The sequence below is a fragment of the Sus scrofa genome, chromosome 2 (genome assembly GCF_000003025.6).
Source record: "Sus scrofa isolate TJ Tabasco breed Duroc chromosome 2, Sscrofa11.1, whole genome shotgun sequence".
Taxonomy (NCBI): Eukaryota; Metazoa; Chordata; class Mammalia; order Artiodactyla; family Suidae; genus Sus; species Sus scrofa.
In genome coordinates, this window is record NC_010444.4 from 3201111 (window position 1) to 3226060 (window position 24950).

General features: G+C 59.6%; 1 protein-coding gene across 13 annotated transcripts in view; it reads right to left on the reverse strand.

Moving 5' to 3' along the window:
• ANO1 (anoctamin 1) overlaps positions 1159–24950 on the reverse strand; it is a 171141-nt gene continuing 147349 nt past the window's right edge. For all 13 annotated transcript variants that reach the window (XM_021082678.1, XM_021082675.1, XM_021082673.1 and 10 more), the window contains 10 exons: positions 22892–23093; positions 22636–22747; positions 21726–21783; positions 20011–20111; positions 18993–19138; positions 16648–16800; positions 10043–10095; positions 8940–9124; positions 4465–4570; positions 1159–2769 (listed from right to left, as the gene is read on the reverse strand). In XM_021082678.1, the coding sequence (XP_020938337.1) occupies positions 2521–2769; positions 4465–4570; positions 8940–9124; positions 10043–10095; positions 16648–16800; positions 18993–19138; positions 20011–20111; positions 21726–21783; positions 22636–22747; positions 22892–23093 (1365 nt within the window). In that variant the 3' untranslated portion in view covers positions 1159–2520. The remainder of the gene's footprint in view (positions 2770–4464; positions 4571–8939; positions 9125–10042; positions 10096–16647; positions 16801–18992; positions 19139–20010; positions 20112–21725; positions 21784–22635; positions 22748–22891; positions 23094–24950) is intronic.

Below are 24950 nucleotides of genomic sequence, written 5' to 3' on the forward strand. Positions count from 1 at the left end.
TCCAGGCATCAGAGGTACTTTGCCAACTGCTTCTCTGTCAAATGCTGTGCGTGAGCAGTGCGTGGGATGCTTGCTGTGGACATATCTGTGGTCCAGAAGGCACCAGACTTTACCTCCCGTGAATCCCTTACCTTGTCCAACATCTCTGCCGGCAGGTCCACTCAGTTCAAAGGCAGAAAGGCCCAGTTGTCACCATCCATCCATCCATCCACCCATCATCCATCCAAACGTCCATCCACCCACCCCTCCGTCCATCCATCCATCATCCATCCACTCACCTATCTGTCCATCCATCCATCATCCATCCAAATGTCCATCCACCCATCTATTCATCTACCCACTGGGGCTAAAGATCTAAGGCCCCAGGGAGACCCATGAGAGGGGAGGGGTTCCAGCCGTGCTGACCCTGCAAGCTGCCCTCATCAGAGCTAAGGAAGTGGCAGCTTTAGTAGGATCTTCTTGACCCCTGGGGAGTCGCCAGGGCCTCATCAGCTTGGGTTTGTGGGATTTCCTTGGGGACACAGGAGCACCAACACGAGGGGGCGCCCCTCCCTGGCGCTGTGTGAAAAAGTCTTTCACGAAATGACGGTGATCACAGGTGGCAGACTGAAGAAAAAGTGCCCCCACGCGCACAAACGAAAACCCTGGCAACCCTAGGATGGTCCCCAAAAGGTTTGGGGGACATTTTAGGTCCACCAAATCCTCAATAGTCCTATGTGGGCGGGACCAGGGGTTGGGGTTTGGGGATCGTGGGAGAGGCCGCTGGGAAAGTGTGACCACAATTACCATCCTCCCACACACGTGTACAAGTGTGCACACGCACAGACAACACAGAACATGGATGCACACGCAGCCCCACACACATCCACACACACCCGGCACGTGCACGTCCTCGCAAGGACAGAGTCCCCAAAACATCCAGAAGGAGTCGCGTGTGAGGCACCAGGACGTGGAGGGGTCATGAGACCCTCCTGAATCTGTAGCTCTGACACTGGCGTCCCGGGGGGGGGCCCCCCCAGCTTCCTGGGCAAAGTCACGCGGACAGGGTTTGAGAGGAAAGTGTTATGTATCCAAATTTATTCAGAGGAATGGTCCACCACGGGCCTCCGTGGGTCTGTGTACATTCACTTTTTTAAAAAAATGGTTTCCATAAAAGGATTTTTGGTAGTCACCTAATTTTTAATAGAATATTTATGTACAAAACCCCCGTTTCAAACTACGTACTGTACAAGAGAAAGGAGAAGCATTGGACGGCATGACTTTAGCAAATAATGAAAATCTGCAATGACACCCACAGACTTCCTCCTAGCTGGCTGCTTACGGGAAGGCCAGCACCTCACTGGCAGCATGTTCAAGACAAACCCTGTCTTCGCCCTTCTCTTCGGTGAAATATTTCTTGTACGTTTTTCTGGGTGCTTGAGAAACCTCGGATACCTGATTAGGCTACAAATTTCTATCATTCCTATCATCTAGGAGATGTGATTTTCTTAAAAGCTTTTAAAATGATAATTGTCCAATAGTAACAGTCCTGTAAGTAAAAATATAGAGCAGTGTTACCAAAATAGAAGCCTTTATTAATAAAAATCTTTGGTAGGAACAGTATTTTAAATTCCTCTCAATGATATTTGGCTAGCTAATAAAATAAATGCCTTCCACCTTTGAGCTACAGGAAAAAACCCCTTAAATCCACTGTAGAATTGATTTTTTAAAAAACCAATAAATATTCTGAAGCTGCAAAAGGACCCCCGGAAGTCTGAAGACTTCTTGAAACCCTGAAGCCGCCTGCAGAAATGCCGCCAAGGTCACAACCTCTCACTGCCCGTTTTCCTGACCCCCGGTGGTGGCAGGGGGTGTGGCTGACGGTGGGGCCCCCGGAGGTGCCTGTCACGCCTTACTCAGGACACCTGCACCCCTCTAGTTCTCCGAGAGGAACTTCAGAGCCCCTGGGCCATCCGAGTGGACCGAGCCAGGGGACCCCTCATTCCGACCCATGTCTTGGTTTCTGAACCCGTGGAAGGAAGAGGTGCTGGAAATCTCACTTTCCCAACCTCCAGGCAGGTGACGCCTTTTGGAACCGGTGTCCACATCATTTATTCCTCGTCTGTTTTTCTGTTCACCCTCAAATGTCACACGGGCCTTTGCCCTACGCCTTGGGTGCCACCTCGCATCTTAAGGCCTCAGGAGGATGAAGGAAGGTGACTTCTGGGGGCCTGCTGCTCGCCTCCGAGTGCCAAGGAGACCCCGGGCTTCAAGCATAGCGCCTGCATCAGCTGCGTGTCACCCTGTCCCCAGCGATGATTTTGATTAGCCTTGAATACCAACGATAACAGAATTCCCTGCCTAATGGTTTTGTGCAAAGACGAGAGAGAAAAAAAAAAAAAACCAACAGAAAAAGACGGAGAAACGTCCTATGAGAAGGCGGTCTCCCAGGCTGGAGACAAACACAGGAGCCACCAGCCAGGGGGGTGGGAGAAACCGCCTGCCTGGGGGCAGGTGTGCGTTGCAGGCGCTGCCTGGCAGCTACAGGGGGCCCCCGGAAAAGTCGGGGCTGGCGGGGCGGGCCGGGGGGCTGGGGCTGTGGTTGTTGCAGGGCTCTGCCTTCTTCCGGTCCTTCTCCATCCACGTGTCCAGCAGCTGCTGCTTGCCCTGCTCCTCCCTCATGAACAGCTCCACCATCAGCACCTTCTCCTTGTGAATCTGCTGGCTGATGTCTTTGGGGATGTCTGGAATGACCCAGTCCACAAAGTCGCTCATGAACATGACCAGGTTCTGGAAGCAGAGTGGGCGTGTGGGCGTGGGCAAGGCGCACCCCGGAAGTGCTCCCGCCTCCACCGGCACCCCTCCCCCGGCCTCGGTTTCCCCGAAGGTATAAACGAGGCAGGAGGAGCCCAGCCAGCAGACCCTCCGGAAACGGTGACCGACTTTCTGGAAAGAACCTGAGCTCAGTTCCTCGGAAAAGCCTCTGAGTGATTCGGAATCTCTGCGCTGGGAGGCTTCAGAAAGGACCTGGGAGTTCCCGCTGTGGCCCCGCGGGTTAAGAATCCGACTGCAGTGGCTCTGGTGGCTGTGGAGGCACAGGTTCCACCGCCAGCCGGGCTCCCTGGGTTCAGGAGCTGCTGTTGCCACAGCAACGGATTGGCGTGGGTCCCAGCTGCAGCTGGGATGCAATCCCTGGCCCAGGAATTTCCACATGTCGTGGGTGCAGCCCTAAAAAGAGAGCAAGAAAGTAGATCTGACTGTGTTACACACATCAAGTATGACAAGTGCTAAGGCTTTAAGGGAAACGGCCTCTGAAGCTCCCGTAGACCCTCTGCCCGGGGGAAGGCCTCCCAGCCTCACCTGGAACTCTGCCCCCTCCCTGGATACATTTCTGTGGCATAGGATGCAAATGAGTCAGCTTTTATGGAAAAGACGGAAATCTCAGTTTGTAAGTTTGTGCCCGATGAGCACTTGTTAGGAGTGGCTGAGTCAGTCGCCCTGTCACAGAGGGTGCTGTGCCCGCCCCCGCCCCAGTCACCTGTCTGGGTGGGGCTCCCAGCCCCCGGCTGCGGCCAGCGTTGGCCACTAAGGCGCATGGTTGCCGGTCTCTAGGGAGCCACTCCTCTCACGTCCCTGTTCTGCGCCTGGACGGCCCCGCTGCCAACAGCCAGCCACGTGGGCAGACAAAGGGCACTCTTCTGCTCAAGGCGGGTGCACCCATGTGGTGGGATGCAGGCTCCAGCCCAGACCCCTCCCTGCTGAGCTGCCCCCTCTCTCGGGCCCCTCCCTCAGGAAGCTGCCGGCACCAGAAGCCTCGTCTCAGGCCCTGCGGCTGGGGCCCTGGGCCCCAAGCACTGGATCCACTACAGAGGGTCACAGAAAGCCGGGGCCAGGTGGGAACCTCGGGGCCGGAAGCCCTGCCTCCGGCCACTGTGAGACAGGGGCAGAGCTGGGGCTTGAATCTGGTTCTCTGGATCCCAGGTACTAGGGGCTTCCGCAGAGCACAGCCTCAGCAGGGCCCACGTGGTGTGGATGCTCTTGCCAGCCTGGGTCCTCAGCCCGGGGTCCCGTCCACTGGGAATCACTCCCGCCTCAGGGGTGGCCCGCCCCCGCCGGAGACTGGGCCATGTGGGGCCTGGTCCCCTGGCGGCTGGTGGGAGCGGGGCTGTCGCCAGCCCGGAGCCCACTGCCCTCCCGTCTCTGTTCGCTGGGGGACGTTTCCTGCCACACGGGGAGAGTGAAGACTGAGCTGGCGGGGTCTCCTTCCATAAAGACCCCGACCGGTAGCCAGACCTGCCCTCCGTGAATGGGCCCAGGTCCTTCCGCCAGCGCTGTGCCCGCCCCGCCACCCCTCACTCATGTGCACAGGACCTGGGGGCGCCACGGCCTCCCCTCCACCGGGTGCCCAGGGCAGGGTGTCTGGCACCCCGACGCCGGCCAGATCCCGCCCCTTCCCCGGTCTGCAAACAGGCGGGGACCTCGCACCTGGAAGACGATGACGAAGGCCAGCCGGGCGGCCAGGACGGCCCAGAAGTCCTTGGAGATGTCATACTTGTGTTCCGACCACGGCGGCTCCCGGTAGTCTTTGTACCTGCAAGGGGTGGCCGGGGGTCCTGTGGATCTTCAGGAGGAACCGGGGTCCGGCCGCGCCCCGGGGCTGCTGAGCGAGCGGCAGGAAAGCCTGAGCGGAACCCTGGGCGCCTGCAGGACGGTGGCCTTCCTGGAGGGGGACGCCCTGCCCAGCCCGCTCCCACGGCAGGGGCTCTCCCGCAGGGCTGGGCAGGCCCGAGGGCGTGTCCCCAGGGAAGGGGGCTCTGGAACCTTCCTGTCCAGGGGCTCTAAACCTTTGAAGGTGCTGCAGCCCCGTCTTTAAAAAGAAGTGCCATCTAAGACTCCAGGAGGTCACAGAAGGCGAGGGGGGTCCGCCCCGGCTGAAGAGGGGTGGGCTCCCCAAACCTGTCACGTCACCCCACCCTCCACCACCTGCAAAGCTCCAGGCTGCGTGCCGTGAAACCAGTCTGAAAACCACCTCTGCAGCCTCGTCCTTCTCTGCGGGGGAAACTACTTGGGAAAAGAAACGTTTTCTCAAAGGAGCCTGTGTACAAGGTTCGTGTACAATTGGTGCAGTCAGGGCCACAGGCAACTGTCCCACGGGGCCCAGCCCTCTCCGGCACCTCCCTTCCCCCCCCGACTGAGGCTGTTACCCCTGTCCCCACATCGTAAATACCAGCCCCCCTTCCGTTTCGTCTTTTCCCCCAGGGCCGGTCCTGCCGCATATGGACGTTCCCAGGCCAGGGGTCAAATCAGAGCTATAGCTGCCGGCTGACACCACCGCTCACGGCCATGCTGGATCCTTGACCCACTAAGCAAGGCCAGGGATCGCACCTGCATCCTCAGGGAGACTGGTCGGATTCGCTACCACTGAGGCACAAGGGGAACCCCCAGCCCTCCTTTTATCACCTCTGGACACTGCCCATGACTTCCCACTGGGAGACAAACTCGCTCATTGCCCCGGGCCCCAGGGTCCCACCTGTGTCCTTTATCCAGTGGGAGTGTGTTGGGGGGGTGCCTCCTGGGGGGGGTCTGCCTTTTCCTCAGGGGCCTAGAGATGCCTGGTGTGAGGGCAGAGTAAGGCCGAGAGCCTGGGTTCCGTCTGCCCTGAATGCTGGGGCGCCTGGCCCAAACGGGGCAGATGCCCTCTGGGTTGGGACAGCTTTCCCAGAGTCATCTGAGAAAGTCACACACAGGGGGTTTGCAGGTGTGGGGTCCGCTGGTCACTGGAAAGCTGAGGCCTGGTGGGGGCAGACCAGGGAGGAGAGCCACCTGGCTCTGTGGGCACAGACCTGGCGTGGACCCAGAGAGGGCCCGCTCCCGCCTGCTGTGTGTCCCTGCGCCATGCCTTGGCCTCTCTGGGCCCCCCATGTGGTATTCCCTCCCTGAGCCCTGGCAGCAGCATTTATTGAGCAGCTACTGCACACCAGGCCCTATTCCAGGGGGTGGAGCTTCGGGGGGACAGAAGGAGCCCCTCACCCACAGAGCTTTGTGTCTGAGGGAGCTGGACCGGAGTCTCCAAGGGCCTGTTCAGCACTAAGCTGCCAACACCAGAGATAGGATCCAGCTGGGAACACACACTCTGGTGCCAGCTGCGGAGCCCGGAGGCAGACTCGTATAACCTGATCTCTGCTGGGAACAGCCACCCCCTGTCCTCCCAGCCTCAGAAGCCACACACCTTTTCCTCCTTCTTTGTGCTCAAGGCCATCCGCACCAGGATGCCGGGCAATGTGTTTGGGTCACCTGGCAAACTCCTATGCACCCTTCAAAGCCCACTTACAGACCTGTCCAGATGCCACCCCCCACCGCCTGTACTGACCTCTATCAGAGATGATCTTATGGTTTTTCCCTGCTTAGCTCTGTGCTCGGCCTGCCTGGTCCCCTGGGAGGTTAACGCCCTCACTGGGGGTGGCTGTGAACACAGTGGGACAGTGCCTGTTTCAGTGCAGGAAGAAAGGGTAGCCAGCAGCGCTTGCAGCTCTCAGTTCTTCTAAGCCACCCCTCCCATGCCTGCTGCCCCGTTCTGCGCTGGGTGCTGCTCCTCCCAGAGCCAGCTCCCCTGGGAGGCGGCCTGAGGTGGGTGCGGCCCGCAGTGGAGCTGCTCACAGCACCTGCAGCATCTCACCGTGGCCAGCGGAAGGGTGGGCCTGGCTAAAGCCCGAATCCTGCAGAGCAGGGTTGGCTGGCACACAGCCTTCTGTCTCCGAGGGGGCAAAAGCAACAACGGTCTCATTTAAAAACGGGGTCTCTGCCCTGCCTCCCTGCCTCCTCCTGAGGGGCCCGGACTCCCGACCAACGCGCAGACAGGGTGCCGCTTCCGGGGGCTGGATGCCTGATTCCTGAAAACCAGCGCTTGCCCTGTAAATGCTGACACTGACGTTTCAGAGGGTATTTCTATAAAATGACCGCTTATCTCCCTGCCTTCTTTGTTCTGAGTCATTCTTCCTCTGAAATTCACTTTGAGTGAAATAGGTCGGCCTGATTGTGTTCTTGGCATGAGAAATTCAAACAAAGCAGCGCCGGCTGGCAAGTGGGGGGTCCTGGACTGGAAGCTGGGGGTCTCTGGGGCTCGTGCCTGCAGAGGGACCGTCCTGCCCTTGACCCCAAGCTCCCCAGGCCGACCTTCCCAAGGAGGTCAGAGCAGATCCCCTGGGCCTTTCCTGGGATGTCCTTGCCCGCGTCCCTGGGCACGGAAACGCGCTGCGAGTGGGATTCTGAAAAGTGGGAAGCGGGTGGTGCCGTGCAGCGCATTTGCGTGTCCCCTGCCCTCTCTCGTGGCAGGCCTGGCTCTAGCTCATTCCTTTTCACCCCTGTACCGGGTCCCAGAGTAGGCACGGTCCCTGCTGACACAGCACACCCAGCCCACCTTGCAATTTCTCTTGAATCACTCAGGTCAACTGGGTACGTCTGCTGTCGCAAAGTTATCAGTAGCACCAACGCAGGGTAGGTCTGCCTGCCTGGTCCAATGACCTTGGGCGGTGCTGTTTTTCCATCTTTTGGTTTTTTTTTTTTTTTTCCCCTGCAGTCCCATGCCACTGCTTCTTACTGTTAGTACCCTGGCCGCCAGCAGTCTTCACCACGCCCTGCTACCGGGTCAAGGGCACGGAGACAGTTAGGGGAACTTCACAGAACTATGTGCAAAGGAAGAGTAACGAGGCTTGGAGTAAACACCCGCCCTAAGCAGGTATTTATGAGGGCTTCATGACATGTGTCCTGCAGTCTTTGGTCTCTTGAATCTGCTGGGTTGGAAGCAGTTCAGATTGCTGGCGGCTCCTAGGCACGCTGTGGTCACGCTGTCTGCCTCCCTGCTCTCAGCCTCATCTCTAAGCCAGCGGCCAGTCACATGATGGTCCTCGGTCTCCCGACCTGGGATGCTGCGCACCTGCTTGTTCCTCAGTCTTCCTGTCCACGGGGTTGCCCGTGACACCTTGCGTTCCGGAGCAGGCTGCACTTTCCCACCCACAAACAGCCCGATTCTCACCTCTGCTTTTGCCCGCTTTGCCCTCCCCCGGAAAGCTCCCCCACTGGTTCCACCCTTCCCCTGGCTTCCGGCTACGCTCACCCCTTTACATGGATCTGTCTCTGCTGCTTTGGCTCCCTGCCTGAGGTCCCTGGAGAGCAGGGACCACTCCTGAACCCCCAGCCCCCAACCCAGGCTGGCCCATGGAAGGTGCACAGAGTATGGTCAGGCCTGGCTCTGCCCCTCACCCGCACCACTCGCACCCCATCGCCGCCTCTGTCTTTCCCGGGGTGCTCCCTGCATGCCCTGAGTGTCTGGCCAGCAGATGGAGCCCCGCAGGTTGGACCCTCTCGGACTTCTGTCGCTCTTGCCAGCCCAGCACCCATCAGCCCTTCTTTGAGTCAGTTTTCCTTGAGATGCCCTCCATTCTATGGGCCATGAACCCACATCCTGGTACACGACCCAGACCCACCAACAAGAGCCCCACTCTCCACTCTGGCAACAGTGATTGTTTCAGGGATGGGGCTGTGACCCAAGACAGGTCAGCAAGACCCAATCCTGGGACCTTTGATGATTGGTGGGAAAGAGAAACTCTTCTTGCTGGGACTGCTGAGCTGAGAGAATATAAAGCGAGAGCTGCTGGGGAAATCCTTTCTGCCTGCCTGGACATGCTGTGAACACGGAGAAGTGCAAAACTGGGAGGCAGTGTCAGAATGGGGCCTGATGGCACACTGCAGCCCCTGGATCCAGCCATGCCTGAAGCGATCGCTGACTTCTTACCTGAAGGGACTAGTACATCACCTCCTACCCTCACCTCAGGGATCATTTTTTTTCTTGACGCAAGATTGAGAGGTCCTGCGACACGCCCCGAAACAATCCTGGCTTGAACGGGGCTTTTCCCAACAGCCCCCCAAACTGGTTCTTCCCAGAGGGTCGCGGGGAGCAGTACCTGCAGATCTGCACCTCGTAGCCCAGGTCCAGGGGGTCGTCGGGGGCCGTGCCGTTCTGGAAGTCGCTGACGTTGAAGGAGGAGAGCGTGTGGTTGACGAAGCCGTGCATGGTCCCGTCCGCGCTGTACATGTACAGGTACACCAGGCGGGGGATGAAGTCGGACGTGAAGGAGATGACGAATGCCTGAGCCGGGGAGGGCGGGGGTGAGCGCGGCCTCGGCTGGCCGGAGACAGGGACACGCCTCGCCCCAGCCAGGGTGGCGCTGGGGGCCCTGCCACGTGACCCAAGCTGGCCAGTGCGACCACAGGGCCTCGCGCGTCAAGGGGACGGAGGGCCAGGGGACCTCCTGCCAGTCCCTCCGGGGTCCCGAGGAGACGGCCTCAGGGGCCGGGAGCAGGGCGCCCCTGAGCAAGGAGGCTTGGGGACAAGGCAGGCTGCCTCTCAGTGGCTGCGTGGCCCCGGATAACTTAGGTGACTTCTCTGTGCCCCGTTTTCTCTTGTCAAACAGAGCTAACCATGCCCACTCCAGGTGCGTCTCCTTCCTGGCTTGTTTGAAAGAGAACGAGGCAGACAGAGAAAGTGCTTTTTAGACTAAAGTTCAGAGCCTGCACACCCTATTCTGGAGCAGCCCCCGAGGCAGAGTGCTGTGAGGCCAGAATCAGAGAAGGGACCTGATGGCCCGGGGTCAAGTCCAGCTCTGCTCCTGCTGGCTGTGCACTCCTGGGCAAGTCGCCTGGCCTCTCTGTGCCTTGGCTGTCTCACTTGCAAGATGAGGCAACGACCCCCTGCCTCCGTGGGCCCTGGGGGTACACTAGTGAGTGGATGCACTGAAAGGGCATAGAAGGGCCTGGAACATTCTAGATGCTCAAGAGATGTATTGTTGCTGCTGGTTGTTCTCAGGGGACGTTGCAGAGAAAGGTCGAGGAGATTTTGCTGTTCCAGCCCAGCGCTCGCTGCACTCCCTCAAACCACCAAGGGCCCCTTGTGAATAGGAGGTGCTCCCGAGACTGGGGGCAGAGACCAGCTCCCTGGAAGGGGCACCCAGCCGCGCGGCCGCTCAGCCAGGTGTCCTGGCCCAGGTCCTGACATCCCGTCACTTACGTTGATAATGACGGCAAGCTTCCCAACGCCTCTGAGGATGTTGTACCAGATCCCTGGGGGAAAGAAAATACAGTTTTAAAGTCCCTCTTGTCCCAGCTCAGCAACTCCGGCGGCAGACGGCAGCCCAGCCTTGGCAGGGGCCCCCCCACCCCGGTCCTTTTCTGGGGCAGGTCAGACACGTGGTAACAGGGAGCTGAGGAAGGACCTGGCTGACAACAGAGCCCACAGCTTGAACTGGCTCATCAGCTGTTTGAAAGCAAACTGTAGCCTCTCAAAGACGTGGGGAAAAACATCTGGTCCCTAAAGGTTCTGAAGAGTCCCCTGAGAAGCTACATAAACTGCTTGGTTTCGATGGAACCTTTTTCTACAGAGACAAAGATTCAATTTGGAAGAAACTCCTGCCCCAAAGAGCCCACGCGGCAGCAGCTGGAGACAGAACTCATGAGGTTAGGTGTCCAAAAACCTCTAGGGCTAGGAAAACTGAATTGAGGGATGGGTCAGGTGTAGGGCAGGCGTCAAGGAGCCATGTCCAGGACCCGGCTGTGAGGCCAGGACCACGTCCTGGGTATAACGACTGGACAGCAGGGCCGGGCAAACCACTTCCTGTCTGGACACCTCCACGGGCAGCAGCTGGGGAAACGCGCTGCTCCCAGGGCCCACCTCCCAGCAGAGAAAAGAAACAGCAGGTCCAGGAAGGAAGCTCTCTGTGGGCCCAGGGCTGGCCCTGCTCTTAGGGTCTTGATGCCTCCACTCCTGGAAAGAGGCCCAGCGCCCCCTTCTGCCCCCTGCCCACGTTGCATCAGGCCAGGCACACGTCATAGCAGATTTGGGGCCGGAACCTGTCCCAGGCATTCTCTCTCCCAGCCTCCAGCTGGATGTGAGATGGTGACCACAGCACTTCTCTGAAAGGGCGGGAGGGGACGAAGGCCAGTCGGGAAGACTGTGGCAGGGTGGGGGTCTCTGCCTAGGACGAGCAAGGTTCTTGCCCTGGCACCGAGTGCCCGTTTGAGGGATGCATGCAGGCGGCCCGCAAAGACAGCAGTTCAGTGGCCCAGAAGCTGGAAACCACAGGCTCAGACCTGGCACCCAAGGTCAGCGCCAGCCGGAGACTGCTCGATGACAGCACGCGTGTCTGCGGCAGACCCTTCTGCGGGGCTGGGCTGGAGGAGGGCCCATCTTCCCACCCACCCGCGGCCCTCACGCCCTCGCCGGGTACCACCTAACCCCAGATGGGACATTCATCGCGGGTGTGTTGGGTCTTCTCGCGAGACCGGTGCTGGGGCCGGGGCAGGGCGGCCCGGGGCACCTGCGCTCAGGGCACTAGATCCACACGCCCTACGCGTCCCCGCTGAAGAAGCACGCGGGGTGCAGGTGAGCTTCCTGGCAAGAGCAGCGCCGAGCACGGCCCGCGGCTCTCACGCTGGCTGTCTCCGGGGCTGGGAACCCTTCTGGAGGCCCGGAGCTCCCAGGAGGCTGCACACCGCACATCCTTGCATCGCTCCTGGGTGCTGCTGGGTGTTTGCTGAGTGACTGCATGAGCGTAGCAAGTCCTCAGCCACACTTCATACCCCGAGCAGAGGCTGCAAAACGGCAGCCCTCGGGCCATATCCAGGCATAGGGGTGTTTCATGGAGCTTGGCTGCTACTTAAAAAATGTTGATGGATGCTTACAAAAATGATGATGTATTTAAAAAGCCCGACTGGCTGCTTCTGAAAGAGCCTCAGTGCGGTCCGAGGTGGGCGGGCAGTCTCCATGAAAACAGCGGGCGGTGGCTGGCAGTGGCGCCCCCTTCAGGCCATACCCTGCACTGCAGTTCTGTTCTCTGCATTGGAGGCCTTTTTCCACCGGGATTGACTTAGAGAAACATATTTATCAGGACCCAGAATCCACAGAAGTAGGGGACAAAAAACCCAAGTGGGGAGTTCCCACTGTAGCCCCACGGGATCAACGGCATCTCTGGAGTGCTGCTGGGACGCAGGTGTGATGCCCAGCCGGGCACAGCGGGTTAAGGATCTGATGTTAGTGGGAACTGCGGTTCGGGTCTGATCCCTGGCTGGGGAACTCCAGATGTTGGGGTGGGGGGGATAGCCAAAAAAGGAAAAACAAACAAAACATCCAAGCAGGCGAGACGTTCCAAGGGAACCTGAACAAGACTCCTTGTGTGCTGCGTGTCCACTCGTGTCCACTCATTCGTACAGCCCTGCCTGGCCCTGTGGGGTCTGAAATTGAGAACTCTAAGTGGGTGCGCTGGGTGCTGGTGAGCTGGGCAAGTTGAGGTCTCTGGGCAGGGGGCTCCCTTGAGGGGCGGCCCCCCGAGCTCAGCAGGAGGAAATGTGTCTGTGGCTTGGCCCAGGTGACCGGCTCAATGGGCCGAGAGAGGTGACAACAGAAAACAGGAATGGGGCGGTGGGAGAAAGATGGGCCAGTGAGAGCATCCACAGCCCAGAACTGAAGCTGCCTTACAGGTCCTGCAAGGTCTTTATGTCCAGGCCGATGGTTCTCTGTGTGAACCCCTGCACCAGAATCACGGGGTCTTGCGGGGTTTTTTTTGGTTTGTTTTTGGCTGCTCCTGCAGCGCGCAGAAGTTCCTGGGCCAGGGATTGAACCTGCGCCATAGCAGTGACCTGAACCAAGGCAGTGATGCCAGATCCTTAACCCTCTGCACCACCAGGGACCCCTAAGGGGTCCTGTTTTAAAAACGCAAAACCAGGACACCAGCCCAGCTGGAAGGATCAGCCTCTAGGAATCCTGACCCTCTGAATTATCTGGACACACATTCCAGGATGAGAATCGCTGCTCCGAGAACCTCAAGGCCCCAGCTCTTTGGGAGGTGTCTTGGCTTCCTTTATGAAAGTCTCCCAATCGAGCCGCCTCATTCCACCTGCCTCTTCTGCTGCCGTTCCCAGCATGCTAAGATTCCAGGAACACAATAAGGGAGTTCCCACTGTCGCTTAGTGGGTTAAGAGACAGACTAGTTTAGTATCCATGAGGATGTGGGGTTGACCCCTGTTCTCCCTCAGTGGGTTAAGGCTGAGCGTTGCTGCAAGCTGCGACATAGGTCACACATGTGGCTTGGATCCACTGTTGCTGTGGCTGTGGCGCAGGCCTGCAGCTGCCGCTCTGATTCGACCCCTTGCCTGGGAACTCCCACATGTCGCAGTAGGGAGGCAGGTGGCTGTGCCCGCTCACTCGCAGCGCCTGGAGCTAGAATGCTGGCAGTTTTGTGCCACCACCGGTGCAGGTCACAGGGCCACTGGGCCCTCTGCCCCTTCAGGGCCCCTCACGGATGACAGAAGGAATACAAAAGCCTCTTGAGGGGAAGGTTACAGTGGAGGAAAACCCATAAACAACCCGTGAAAGGAGGACAGGAACCAGGAAGCGAGCAGCTGAGGCGTGAGAGCTGGGAACAAACAAGGAGCCGTGAGCAGAAACCCGAGGACGTGGGCCCAGCTTCACTCGTGGTGGAAGTGACAATGTCCACAAGGGCTGGGGACAGCGGGGGGCACCCTGGTGCTCCCCTCGACCCCGGTCGGTAGATTTCAGGGTGCCACCGCAGGGCACGGCCTGGCCCGGCCCCGCCAGGCAGAGGATGCCAAAGCAAACACTGCTGTGGACTCGCCTGGGGCCCTGGGTGCCTGAGAATCGAGCCTTTGTCAGGAACGAGTGGCGAGAGGCCACGCTCTTCTTCACGGCCACTGGGCCCTGGCTCAGAATTCCCAAGGACTGTCCAGGGAGCGGCTGGCAGGCTCCCATCCAGGCCTCAGGCCTGCACCTCCTGAGTGTGTGGGAAGGGCCCAGGGCTTGTGTCCTCTGGTTCCAGCTCAGCGCGACCACCACCTGGCCTCATCTCCCCACCTGGAAAGTGGGGCCGAGGATTTGCCTCAGGTTCCCCACGAGGCTCGAAAGCCCCAGAGGAAGTTCAACGTCAGAGAGAGGTCTGCGGTCATGCTCAGCACAGGGCATGGCTCGCTTCCGAGAGCCCCAGGTTCAACGTCACCTTGAACTCGAGGAGGAACCTGCAAATACGGCCGGCGGTGTTTGCAGCGCGCGGCCTGTGTTTAGATGGCCCGAGAACCAAAAACGGCTCTTACATTTTCAAGCATGAGACGGAGAACGCGCGAGAAGCTGAGTTTTTGGGTGAGGATGCTGCTCCAAGACTCGGGCACACGGCCCTTCAGTCCACAGAGACAAAAACATTTATCCCTTGGTCAGCTGCAGAAACCCGAGCTGGCGTCCGACCCAGCGCAGCAGCAAACCCACTGCTTTGGCCTTGGCTCTCCCGGCTCCTTAGGGGCGTGGTGTGAAGGCCAAGGGCTGGCTCCACGGCCACAGATGAGGCAGAATCAGGGACCCTGGGGCCAGAAGGGACTGCAGAGGGCCAGTGAGTTCAGGGGCCTTTGCAATCATTTTTTTTTTTTTCTTCTTAGGGTCACACCTGCGGCACATGGCTAGGGATCGAATCGGAGCTGCAGCTGCTGGTCTACGCCACAACCACAGCAACACAGCATTGGAGCTGTGACCTACACCACAGAACACGGCAACACCAGATCCTTAATCCACTGAGTGAGGCCAGGGGTGGAACCTGCGTCCTCATGGATATGAGCTGGGTTTGTTACCACTGAGCTGCAACGGGAATTCCTTTTTTTTTTTTTAAAGGGCATATGGAAGTTCCGGGCCAGGGATTGAACCCTTGCCTCCACCTCTGCAGTGACCTAGGATTTTAAACCCGCCGCGCCACTGCGGGAACTCTGCAATCTTTCAGTCTTAAGCAAGGTCTGGTGGGAGAGCATCAGCTGGCTGAGTCGCTCCCGACTGGGTCGCCCACACGGGAGGGAGACGACAGTGTCAAAACACAGGGCTCTGACCTCTGCACTGGAGCCGGGCTCTGATGTCCCTCCCGGTGGGACAGCAAGGGTTTCAGGCCCAGCAGGTCACACCCCAGACCCCGCCGCACAAATGTGAACCAGGTGAAATCACCAATATCTACGTGTGAACCAGGAAAATGGCAATTGCATCCTGTTCTGTCTGAGAGACCACATTGGGTACAGTGCATTTCACGCTTCTCAGGGGTGGAGCGTGGGGCATCAGTGGACCTGGCGCCGTCAGAGGGCGGGGGCTGCTCTGTGGGGCCAAGACTGCACATTGGCCAAGGAGTCCCTACCCAATGCCAAGGGAGGTGCCCTCGGAAGGGGCACTGAAGCTCCACATCGTTGCAAGATTATGTTTATGCTGCAGAAGCCCAACCTGCAGATGTCCTAGTGCGCTGGTGTGCAAACCCTATTTTGGTAAAATGGCAAATAACATCCCTAAGACGCAATCTAATCTTTGTTTATTCCAAGAATTGGCACAGGACGAGCATAGGTGCTGTCCTAACGAAAACGGCGTGGAATAGGAGGTAAAACGAACATACTTTTGTAACTCGCTGTCTCATTTCAAGATAAAATCCTAGCAAAGACTTTTGTTTTCACTCTGAAAACTGGGTCCTGATTTAAGCTGATTCCCTTTAAGATAAGGTGGGCTTCGCCTTGAGGGTGAGGGCCGGCTCTGCCCTGACCACTAGACCCGGCTCCTGGACAGTCAGGCACCCTCATCTGCTTACACGCCTCTGGTGACAGGGAGCTCCCCACTCCACGGGGAATCAGCTCCATTTCTGAGCCCTCTGTTAGAAAGTTAGTCCTTATGCTGATGTTATGTAGTGACCCCCACACTCCCCTCTTCTGCCTGGACGAGGGGCCCCTTCGTGACCGGCGGTAAAGAGCCTGGGCCGACCTTGGCCCTGACCCGACAGGCCAGTTACATGATGCGCTTCTGTCACTGCGGGAGGGGCTCCCTCTTTCCTTTTCTCTTCTGTAACGGTTAAATGACTGAATGATACATGCTGTAGGAAGGCACCTGCCGACCAGTTAACATTATCTGCCCATTGGTCTGGCTTGGTGCTCTGGGACCACACACCTGTCCTGGGTCAGGTGGGGGGAGATGCTGAGGACCACACACCTGTCCTGGGTCAGCATCTCCTGGGATGAGATGCACCTGTTGACCAGCTAACGTTAGCTTCCCATTGGTCTGGCTGGGTGCTCTGGGACCACACACCTGTCCTGGGTCAGGTGGGGGGGAGATGCTGAGGACAGCCTAAGAGGAAACGTATCTCGAGGACCTCCTGGAGCAGTGGATTGCGGACATACTCAGCTAGCTGAGACACGAGCCCTTTCTGGAACATTCTCTGGGCCAGCACATTTCAGGAGTCAGGAAGTCGGGGTGGGACGTCGGGGTGGGACGTAGAGGGGCCTGGGGGTCCTGCAGCCCCACCCCTGGCTCTGAATCCCCCTGCAGGGCAGGTGCAGCGAGGAGCCCAGTACCTCCCTTTGCCAATTCTGCCTCTGGCTTCCAGGGAGCAGGGTCCCTTCCCCAAGCCCAGCCCGTTCTCACTTTCTTTCCTTTTCTTTTTTTGGCCTCGCCCTCGCATGCGGAAGTTCCTGGGCTAGGGATGGAGCCTGCGCCACAGCGGTGACCCAAGCCACTGCAGTGAGAACGCAGGATCCTTCACCCGCTGAGCCACCAGGCGCGTCCCCAGCAGGTTCTCGGATCCCGGTGCTCCGGGGACTCACCGATGTCCTTGGCTCTGACAGCCACCGGCCTGCGGAGCTCGGTGACGAACTTTTTGGCGTCCAGGCGGATCTCAATGATGTTGTTCAGCAGCGCAAACAGCGGGGCCAGCGGGAAGGAGGCGACGAACAGGGTGACAAAGCCGAACTGGATGACTGCGGGGTGGGGGGGGGACGGTCAGCACAGGCCCTCGTCCCAGGGCGGCCGGACCCCTGCCCCACGCGCCCGGGTCAGACCGTGCCCTGCCGTGTACATGCTCCCAGGACAGGCCCCCCGACCCCGGGTGACCCCGGGCCAGGAGGGGGCTCTGGGCGAGGTTCCAAATTTTGCTCTGGACCTCAGCGCTGCCTCCTGCACAATGGGCGGGTACTCACTCACACGTCTGATCAGAAAAAATCAATAATGGGGCGTTCCCGTCGTGGCACAGTGGTTAACGAATCCGACTAGGAACCACGAGGTTGCAGGTTCGATCCCTGGCCTCGCTCAAGGGGTCAAGGATCCGGCATTGCCGTGAGCTGTGGTGTAGGTTGCAGACGTGGCTCGGATCCCACATTGCTGTGGTTCTGGCATAGGCCAGCGGCTACAGCTCCGACGAGACCCCTAGCCTGGGAACCTCCACATGCTGCAGGAGCGGCCCTAGAAAAGGCAAAGAGACAAAAAAAAAAAAAAAAAAAAAAAATCACCAATAACGGGAAAAGGGTGCCCATGAGCATGAGGACGCTGTATCCAGGCTGGGAAGGGGCCCTAGTGCTTCCTAGGACCTGGGCGGCCTGCCAGCATCACCGCTTGCTTCTCCAATAGCCCGCAGTGTGTCCCTCTACTGGGCCTCGAGGAGCGGGTCGGGGACCACGTCCACCGCCCTGGACAAGCTGGCCCTCTGCCTTGGGTCCCTTGCTCTTCCTCATCATCCTTGTCGTCAACCAGCCAGCCTGGGGCCCCTTTGGCCTTGGGGGCTGCAGCCAGCACAGGCCCGCTCCCGGGGAGGTCAGGGAAGGCTGCTGAACGGAAGCGTCTCGGGGAAGCCCGCTGGGGAACTGCACAGCAGCACCTGTCCAAGGGGGCTCGGGTGCCAGGCAGCAAACAAGGAAGCCGTCAGAATGTCACCCTGGGGCCGGCGGGCTGAGTGTGGCCATTGTTAGGGCGGCAGGTGGGGGCTCCGTGTGAGCCCTCCTCCCAGCGGGATCGCTGGCCTATGGGGGGCCCCATGGGATGTTCTGTGGATGCCGGTCTGGCCTGAAGGCCTTGGAGATGCTGGAGGCCGCGGGCTAAGCTTGGCGTGGGGGCTGACGCAGGCTGGGGCTGCTGAGCCCCGAGGCTGTGGGTTTCCCAGCTCCCGAGGGACAGCGCCTCCGCTTGCGTGGACAGGAAGGGGGGGGCGCAGAAGGTGCAGGGCGTGGGTGGGGCCTGTCTTTCCCACTGGCCCTTCTCTTCCCTCCACTGCATCTGTGTGCTCTGGTTCAGCCTGGATTTCATTCTAGGAGCAGAAGATGCCCTCACCACCACAGCCTCCTTTAAAAAAGTCTTCCTTCTGAGCATCTGTACAGTCGTCAGGGAAGCTGGGAGCAACTTACTGGGGGCGACTCTGCCAAGCGGGGCGGGGAGGGCAGGGCGGTGCCCGCGGTGCAAATAAACAGGACCGCTGCGGCCACCCAAGGCCACCCGGCCCCTGACAACCTCACCCCGCGGAGCAGTCCTTGGCTGGTTTGCCCAGGTGCCCATGAAAAACGCAGAGTCCTGGATCCCACTGGCACAGACCAGGCACGGGCCCGGGAACCAGCTATTCATGTGGTTTCACATACTGAGCACCCACAGTATACCTGGACCTGTTCTAGGTGCACTGAAGAGGAAAGACACCCAAAAGGAATGCCTTCACAGAGCTTCGATTCAACCGCAGAGACAGATGGAGGGGGGTGAGGGAGGTCGGGAGGTCAGCCGTGGGGAGAAGCACAGAGCGGGTGGGGGGCTGCCCCTTTGAAACGCTGGGGTCGGGAAGACCCCTCTGGTGGGGGGCATTCTGAGCGGAGGGGGCACTCTCTCCAGGGAGACAGTGAGGGATGCAGGTCTCCGGGTGCAGCTGGTGCAAAGGCCCTGTGGCTGGCACGAGGTCTGTGCATTCGGGGACCAGCGAGGAGGCTGATGCGGCCCGAGCAGAGGGAGCGGTAGGAGGTGAGGTCAGGGGGCTCCACCTGGCCTGTCCCCTCTCTCCCTTGCCCCACCCCGGGGACCATGTGTCCCTGCTGGGCCTCCTCCTGTCCAGGGACACAGCTGCAGGTGAGACAACTGGCCCGGGCCTCCTGCACTGTGTGGGGGCTGCAGCGAGCCCCAGGACGCCCTCTCCCCCACTCACTCATCTCCATGTACTCCGGGGTGAGGCCTGCGAAGGGCTCCAGCGTGTAATCCACCTCGTAACGCTGCCTCTTCTTCACGTGCTCGTCGGGGTCCGAGGGGCTCCGGTGCTTCAGTCTCAGGTAGCGGATGAATTTCTTCATCTTCCTGCAAGAAGCACAAGGTCACCTCCGTTAGTCTTCCAGGAAGGTGGGCTTGGGGTCTGGCACCTCCAAGGGGTCCTTCCGGTTCTCTGAGCTTTATGTAATTTTTTTTTTCTTTTTTCTTTCTTTTTTAGGGCTGCACTGGTGGCCTATGGGAGTTCCCGGGCTAGGGGTTGAATTGGACCTGCAGCTGCCAGCCTACACCACAGCCACTACAATGCCAGATGGAGCCGCATCTATGACCTGTGCTGCAGCTTGTGGCAACGCCAGATTAACCTCCTTAACCTACTGAGCGAGGCCAGGGATCGAACCTGCATCCTCACGGATATCAGACAGGTTCCTAACCCTCTGAGCCATGATGGGAACTCCCCGATGGGTGTTTCAAATCCTGAGCTACTGCTGATGATTTCCTCTGCCCCTCCCCCCCCACAGGGGCAGGGGCTCCAGCGTGATGGCTTTATTTCAACATAAGGAAACTGAGACACAGGGAGAGCCCCGTGGGTGTCAGAGGCCTGGCTGGGCTGAGTTGCTTTGGGGCGAGAATGGGACATGACTCTCGAAGGGCACAAGGTGAGGAGGCAGAGGCTCTGGGTCCCCATTCTCCTGCCACAGGGGCTGTCTTGTGGCTTTGGGGGCACCTGCGGGTACCTCGCACCCTCAGCCCTGGGAGCAGGGGGTCCGCCTGGCCTCTCTCTCCTTGTCCTCCGGGGGTGGCTTTGACCCCTCTCCCCTCTGTCCTTGCCACCTCCCTGTCTCTGATGCCTCATCCGGGTCCTGGCCCGCATCCCCTGTCGCCCAGACCACCGCAAGGCCCCCCGCCCCGAGCACCCCAAGTCCCCCCTCGCTCCACGTGGCGCGAGGCCAGACGCTACTCACGGGATGCCGATCTCAAACAGGTTGTTCTGGATCAGCTGCTTGCCCAGCATGATGATGCTGAGCTGGACGCAGAGCTCCATGAGGCAGCCCCCGGGGGCGCACTGCGCACAGAGAGCCGGCGTCAGCCCGCCCCGCCCCGCCCCGCCCTCCCAAGCCCGCAATCTCAGAAGGGAAGCTTCTGCGGCAAGAGGGTCTTTGCGGATGTGACCAAGTGACGATGGGGTCGTGCTGGGGTAGGGGGGTCCTGACCAGGGGCTGACATCCCACCGGGGAGAGAAAAGGCACATGGAGGGGTGGCGGCTCCTGAAGGTGGAGGCGGTGACTCGAGATGCGTGTGGCCACAGGGGACCCAGGGACGGCCAGGGGCCCCCAGAGCTGGGAGAGAGGCCTGAAGAACCTCCCTAGAACCTTCGGGGGAAGCCCTGTTGACACCTGGACTTTGGACTCCTGACTTCCAGAACCGCAAGAGAATAATCTTCTGTTTGAAGTTACCCAGCCTGTGGTATCTTGTTACAGTGGCCCCAGAAGGTAATACACGGGGTTGATGGGCTGCTGGAGCTGCAGCCAGGCTGGGAGAGGGCGCTCACTGCCAGGGAGGGGGCAGCAGTGGGGCAGACCTCAGGCTCCTTCTCCCCCAGGACCACCCAGCCTGGGGCCAGGGCAGCTGGGGAGCAGAGGGGTGAGGCAGCTGGCCCTCCCTTTGAGGCCTGAGGTCCTGTTCTCTGGGGGCAGGTCCTGTGATAGGCTGGGGGCTGCCGGACAGGCAGAAGCTTAATTTGTCTGAGTGATGGGAACCCAAGGGACACTGGGTGACACTCCAGAGCACAGCCGACCCTTCTTTGACTCTGGAGCAAAACTATATACCGTTATCAATAAATTTGGGAGAGCCATCATTTCATTAAGAAAAAAAAAAGATGTCTTGGGAGTTCCCATTGTGGCTCAGTGGTAATGAACCTGACTAGAATCCAGGAGGACACAGGTTTGATCCCTGGCCCCTCTCAGTGGGTGAAGGATCTGGCGTTGCTGTGCCAGCAGCTAGCTGTAGCTCCGATTCGACCCCCAGCCTGGGAACTCCCATATGCTGTGGGTGTAGCCCTAAAAAGACAAAAGACAAAAAAAAAAAAAAAAAGACTGTGCCCCAGGCAGCCAGATCACCCTATACCTGATGCCCACCCCAAACCTCTCTATCCTGTTTCACAGAATTTTTATCAGGAAAACTCACTCCCTTCTTTTCCGAGAATCTGAATTATTCTGGCAGTTAGAAGTGTGGACCGGTTCCCCTGAGGCCTGAAGCCTGGCTTGGGCTGACGGCCGGCAGAGCAAGGCCAGGACTCAGCAGCAGAAGGTGGCTGGCACACTAACCAGACCCGCAGCAGCCGGAATTGCTGAGGAGAAGCCAGAGTCCCTGGCACTGTGTTCGGCGGGGAGAGAGGGGGGTATTTTAATGTTAAATAAAAGAACCGCAGCTGAGGCCTGTTTTTTCCGAAGTCAAAAACACTCAAGGTCTTATAGAAAAAGAAAAAAAAAACAAAACGGGTATCTTTTTTTGGCTTCAGTGACTTTGAAAAGACCTTCTCCTTTTAGGAGAATCCTATGCAGACAAGCAAGTCAGATGGAAGCCCCACCCCAGCAGCTGGAGCACAGAGCGGGGCGCACAGGGCAGGGACGCAGCAGGCTGCAGTGTGGACAGAACCGGGAAAGCGGTGCGGCGTTACCTCTTCCATCCGGAAAGAACGGAAGATGTACACGTAGTCGCCCGGGCGTCCGACAAACCTGCAACGATTGCGAGTCCGTCAGAGAGGGGAGAGAGGGCTTGGGGTCCCCCAAGCCCGGGCCGTGCCATGACTCCCCATGTCAGAGCCTCCAGGGTGTCTCAGGCTTTCCCTCCACCTGTTCTGTTGACTAAGAAATAGCCCATTGGTTTCCGGGTGGGTGAATGTTCCCGTGGCCCCCAGACCCACAGAGGGGAGGAAACCAGGGGCTGAAGGGCAGACGGAGGGAGGGAGGCCAGGAGGGAGGCCGGGTGCGTCGGTGCCACCTGCTGCGGCAGGTCACGGGACCACGCCGGGGACCGTGGACAGGCTGGGGCAAGGGTGGTGCTTGAGGCTGCGTCTCAGCTTCCCGTGGGATGTGCGGGCTGGTGGGGGGCTCTGAGGGTCTGCTCCATTTTTGTGGGTGCTCTCAGGGGGGCCGGGACAGGTGGGAGGGTGACCACGGCACTTGTAAATGACATGATTCAGAGGAAGGTGACTTTGGGAAGGTTCTGGGATCAGACCCGCCAGCCTCTGGTCACAGAGTCTTGGTGGGTGGGCCACAGGGCCCCATAAACCCAGGATAGCTCTAGAGGGTCTGGGCCTGGGGTTCACCCTGCAATCGGCCTGGAATGCCAGTGGCTGCTTCTTATACCTTCTGCAGCCCTCATCAGGGCTGCTGTCGGGGCTTCTGCTCCTTGGGGTCCCTGCTTCCTGAGGCCCCTCCTCCTTGGGGTCCCTGCTGCTTGGGGTTCCTGGGGCTCTGGCACCCCCCCCTGCTCCTGGAAGGGACAAGGGGGAGGGGAGCCCTCTAGTGGGTGGGAGGAGCAAGCCGGGGAGAGGCGGTGCGGTCAGTCTCGGAAGCCGTCCCTACCGGCCTTTGAAGAAAGCCACGTAGAAGATGGGGGTGTAGGAATTCACGAACTTCAGCAGGAAAGCCTTGAAGATGAGCCGCTCCTCGAAGCTCTTCTCCGTCTTTGGAACCTCTAGAAGGAGCGAGACGCGCTGCTGAGCGGCCGCGGTCCAGGCGGCCCGCTTCTCTCAGCTGTCATGGCAACGGGGCTCAGAGAGGGCGGGTGACCAGCCCAAGGCCCCCAGCGGGAGGCTCGGCCGGGGCCGCGGTCGCTCACCGATCTTGGTGAGCCACCTGGCGATGCAGCCGTAGACCTCGTCCAGAAGGATGATCACCACCAGGTTGATGATGACGGCGGTGGCCGTGACCGTGACCCGGATGTTGGACCTCACGGAAGGGGAGGAGTTCATGGCTAAGGCGGCGGCGGTGGAGATTCTGTAGATGATGACGCCCAGGACGATGGCGAAGGTCACGGCAATCTGTGGGGGGAGGGGATGCTCTGGGTGGGGCCCACCTGGGTCTCCAGGGTCACCCCCCCGGCCCCCCAAGCCCAGCCCTCCCCACCCCCCAAGCAGCGCTTCAGCTTCACAAGGACGGCCGTTTCCTGTCACCCACCACATGCTGGGGCTTTATGGTGTTAACTTCGCAGATGAACGAGGAAGAGGAGACTGATGGTCAGAGAGGTTAGGCAACCCGGCCAGGTCACCCAGCGTGCAAGCTGGGATTTTTCCAGGAGAGTCTGCCTAGTGTGGAGTGTGTGGTTTTGCTGTGGGGGCCCATGACATCCTGCCCACCGTCCCCAACAGGACACAGGGTGGCTGCAACCCTGGTAGCTCTGTGGCTTGTGTGTGGAGGGGACCTGACTCACTGGGGAGACCCTGCCCACACTCCATTCACACCCTGACGAAGGGGCGGCCCTGTCGCAAGATCGTGGGGACTGCTCCCCGCCAGCTCCCAACTCCCGGAATGAGGCTTTCCTGGGAAAATCCATGGCTCCTACCAAAAGCCCTCCCCCGGGGGAAGGCACCACCCTGGGCTCGGTGATGCCCCTGTGCCCGCGCGCAGAGGTGCGGACGGGGTGCTAAGCCCGTAGGGTGACTCGTGAGGCACTCTGTCTCCCTGCCAGCGGGCTGGAGTGCCCCCAGGATAGCCCCACAGCAGTGTCCTCTCCTGGGTGCAGTGTCCTCTCTGAAGGAAAGAGCTGCGAGGGCCAGGGTTTGGCTGGTGTATTTGCACCAGCGTGTCCAGGATCCAGAGCACAGGGGCGCCTTGAAGCTGCTCAAGTGATGTGATGTGTGCTCAGTGAGTGAAGCTCGGAGTGCAGGATGGGACTGTGACAGCCTCGCCTGTGATGGGCCATCTAATTCCCTACCCACTGCCCCACCTTTGCTGAGGGTGACAATGACCCATTTCCCAGCCTCGTAGCAGGTGGGGTGGCCAGCAAGACGCAAGCAGAGGTGTGGGCAGGCCTTCTGGGAAAGCACCTTCGAAGAGGGGCTGCCTCCCTGGGCATCTGTCTCCTTCCCCTTGGCCCTACCCTTCCTCCTGCCTGGAAAGTGGAGGTGATGTTGGAGGTAGGGCAGCCACATTGTGACCAAGAGGGACACAGGCACAGAATAACAGAGAAGCCAGCAGCTGCCAGCATCAGAGAGGGGCTGGACCAACCCCACTCTGTCCACCACCTGGATTTCTCATTACATGAGAAACTCAAAGCCCCCTCAAGACGATTCATGGAAGTGACGTGTAACCTGAGGGCTTCTGTGCAAACGTGCCCAGGTACAGAAGGGCCCACAGCCTCCCACCTCCTGCCCGCCCTCGCTAGTCCTTCTGCGGTGACACTGCATCTTCTCTGCCAGGAGAGGCTGAGCCTTGGTGCCTGAGTCCCCTGTTGCCCGCATCCCTGACCCTACCAGGTGGTTCCCAGGGGTGCTCCTGGCAGGGTTACATTAGTCCTCAGCTTACTCCCCAGCACCAAGCCTGGGTGCTGGGCACGCATGCACATTTGGGGGCATGTGCTCCGGGGCCCAAAAGTGAGGCTGGGCCCACGGTCACCCAGAGCCATATGGATGGAACAGCAGTCTTCCCCGCCTGGCTGAGTGGCTCTAAGTTCACAGCAGGGGTCTTGGTGCAGACTGCCTGCCCACCTGGCATCTGGCCCCATCACTTGCCGGCATCTGGCTTCTGCTTCCTCACCAGCAGGAGGGGGACAGGCAGGCATGTGGGCCCCCGGGTACCAGGCTGTGGGGTCGGGAGACGTGTAAGGCTCTAACTGAAAGCCCTGGGGCTGGGCGAGGGGACTGTCATCCGTACAGTGACCACACGTGGCCCTGACCTGT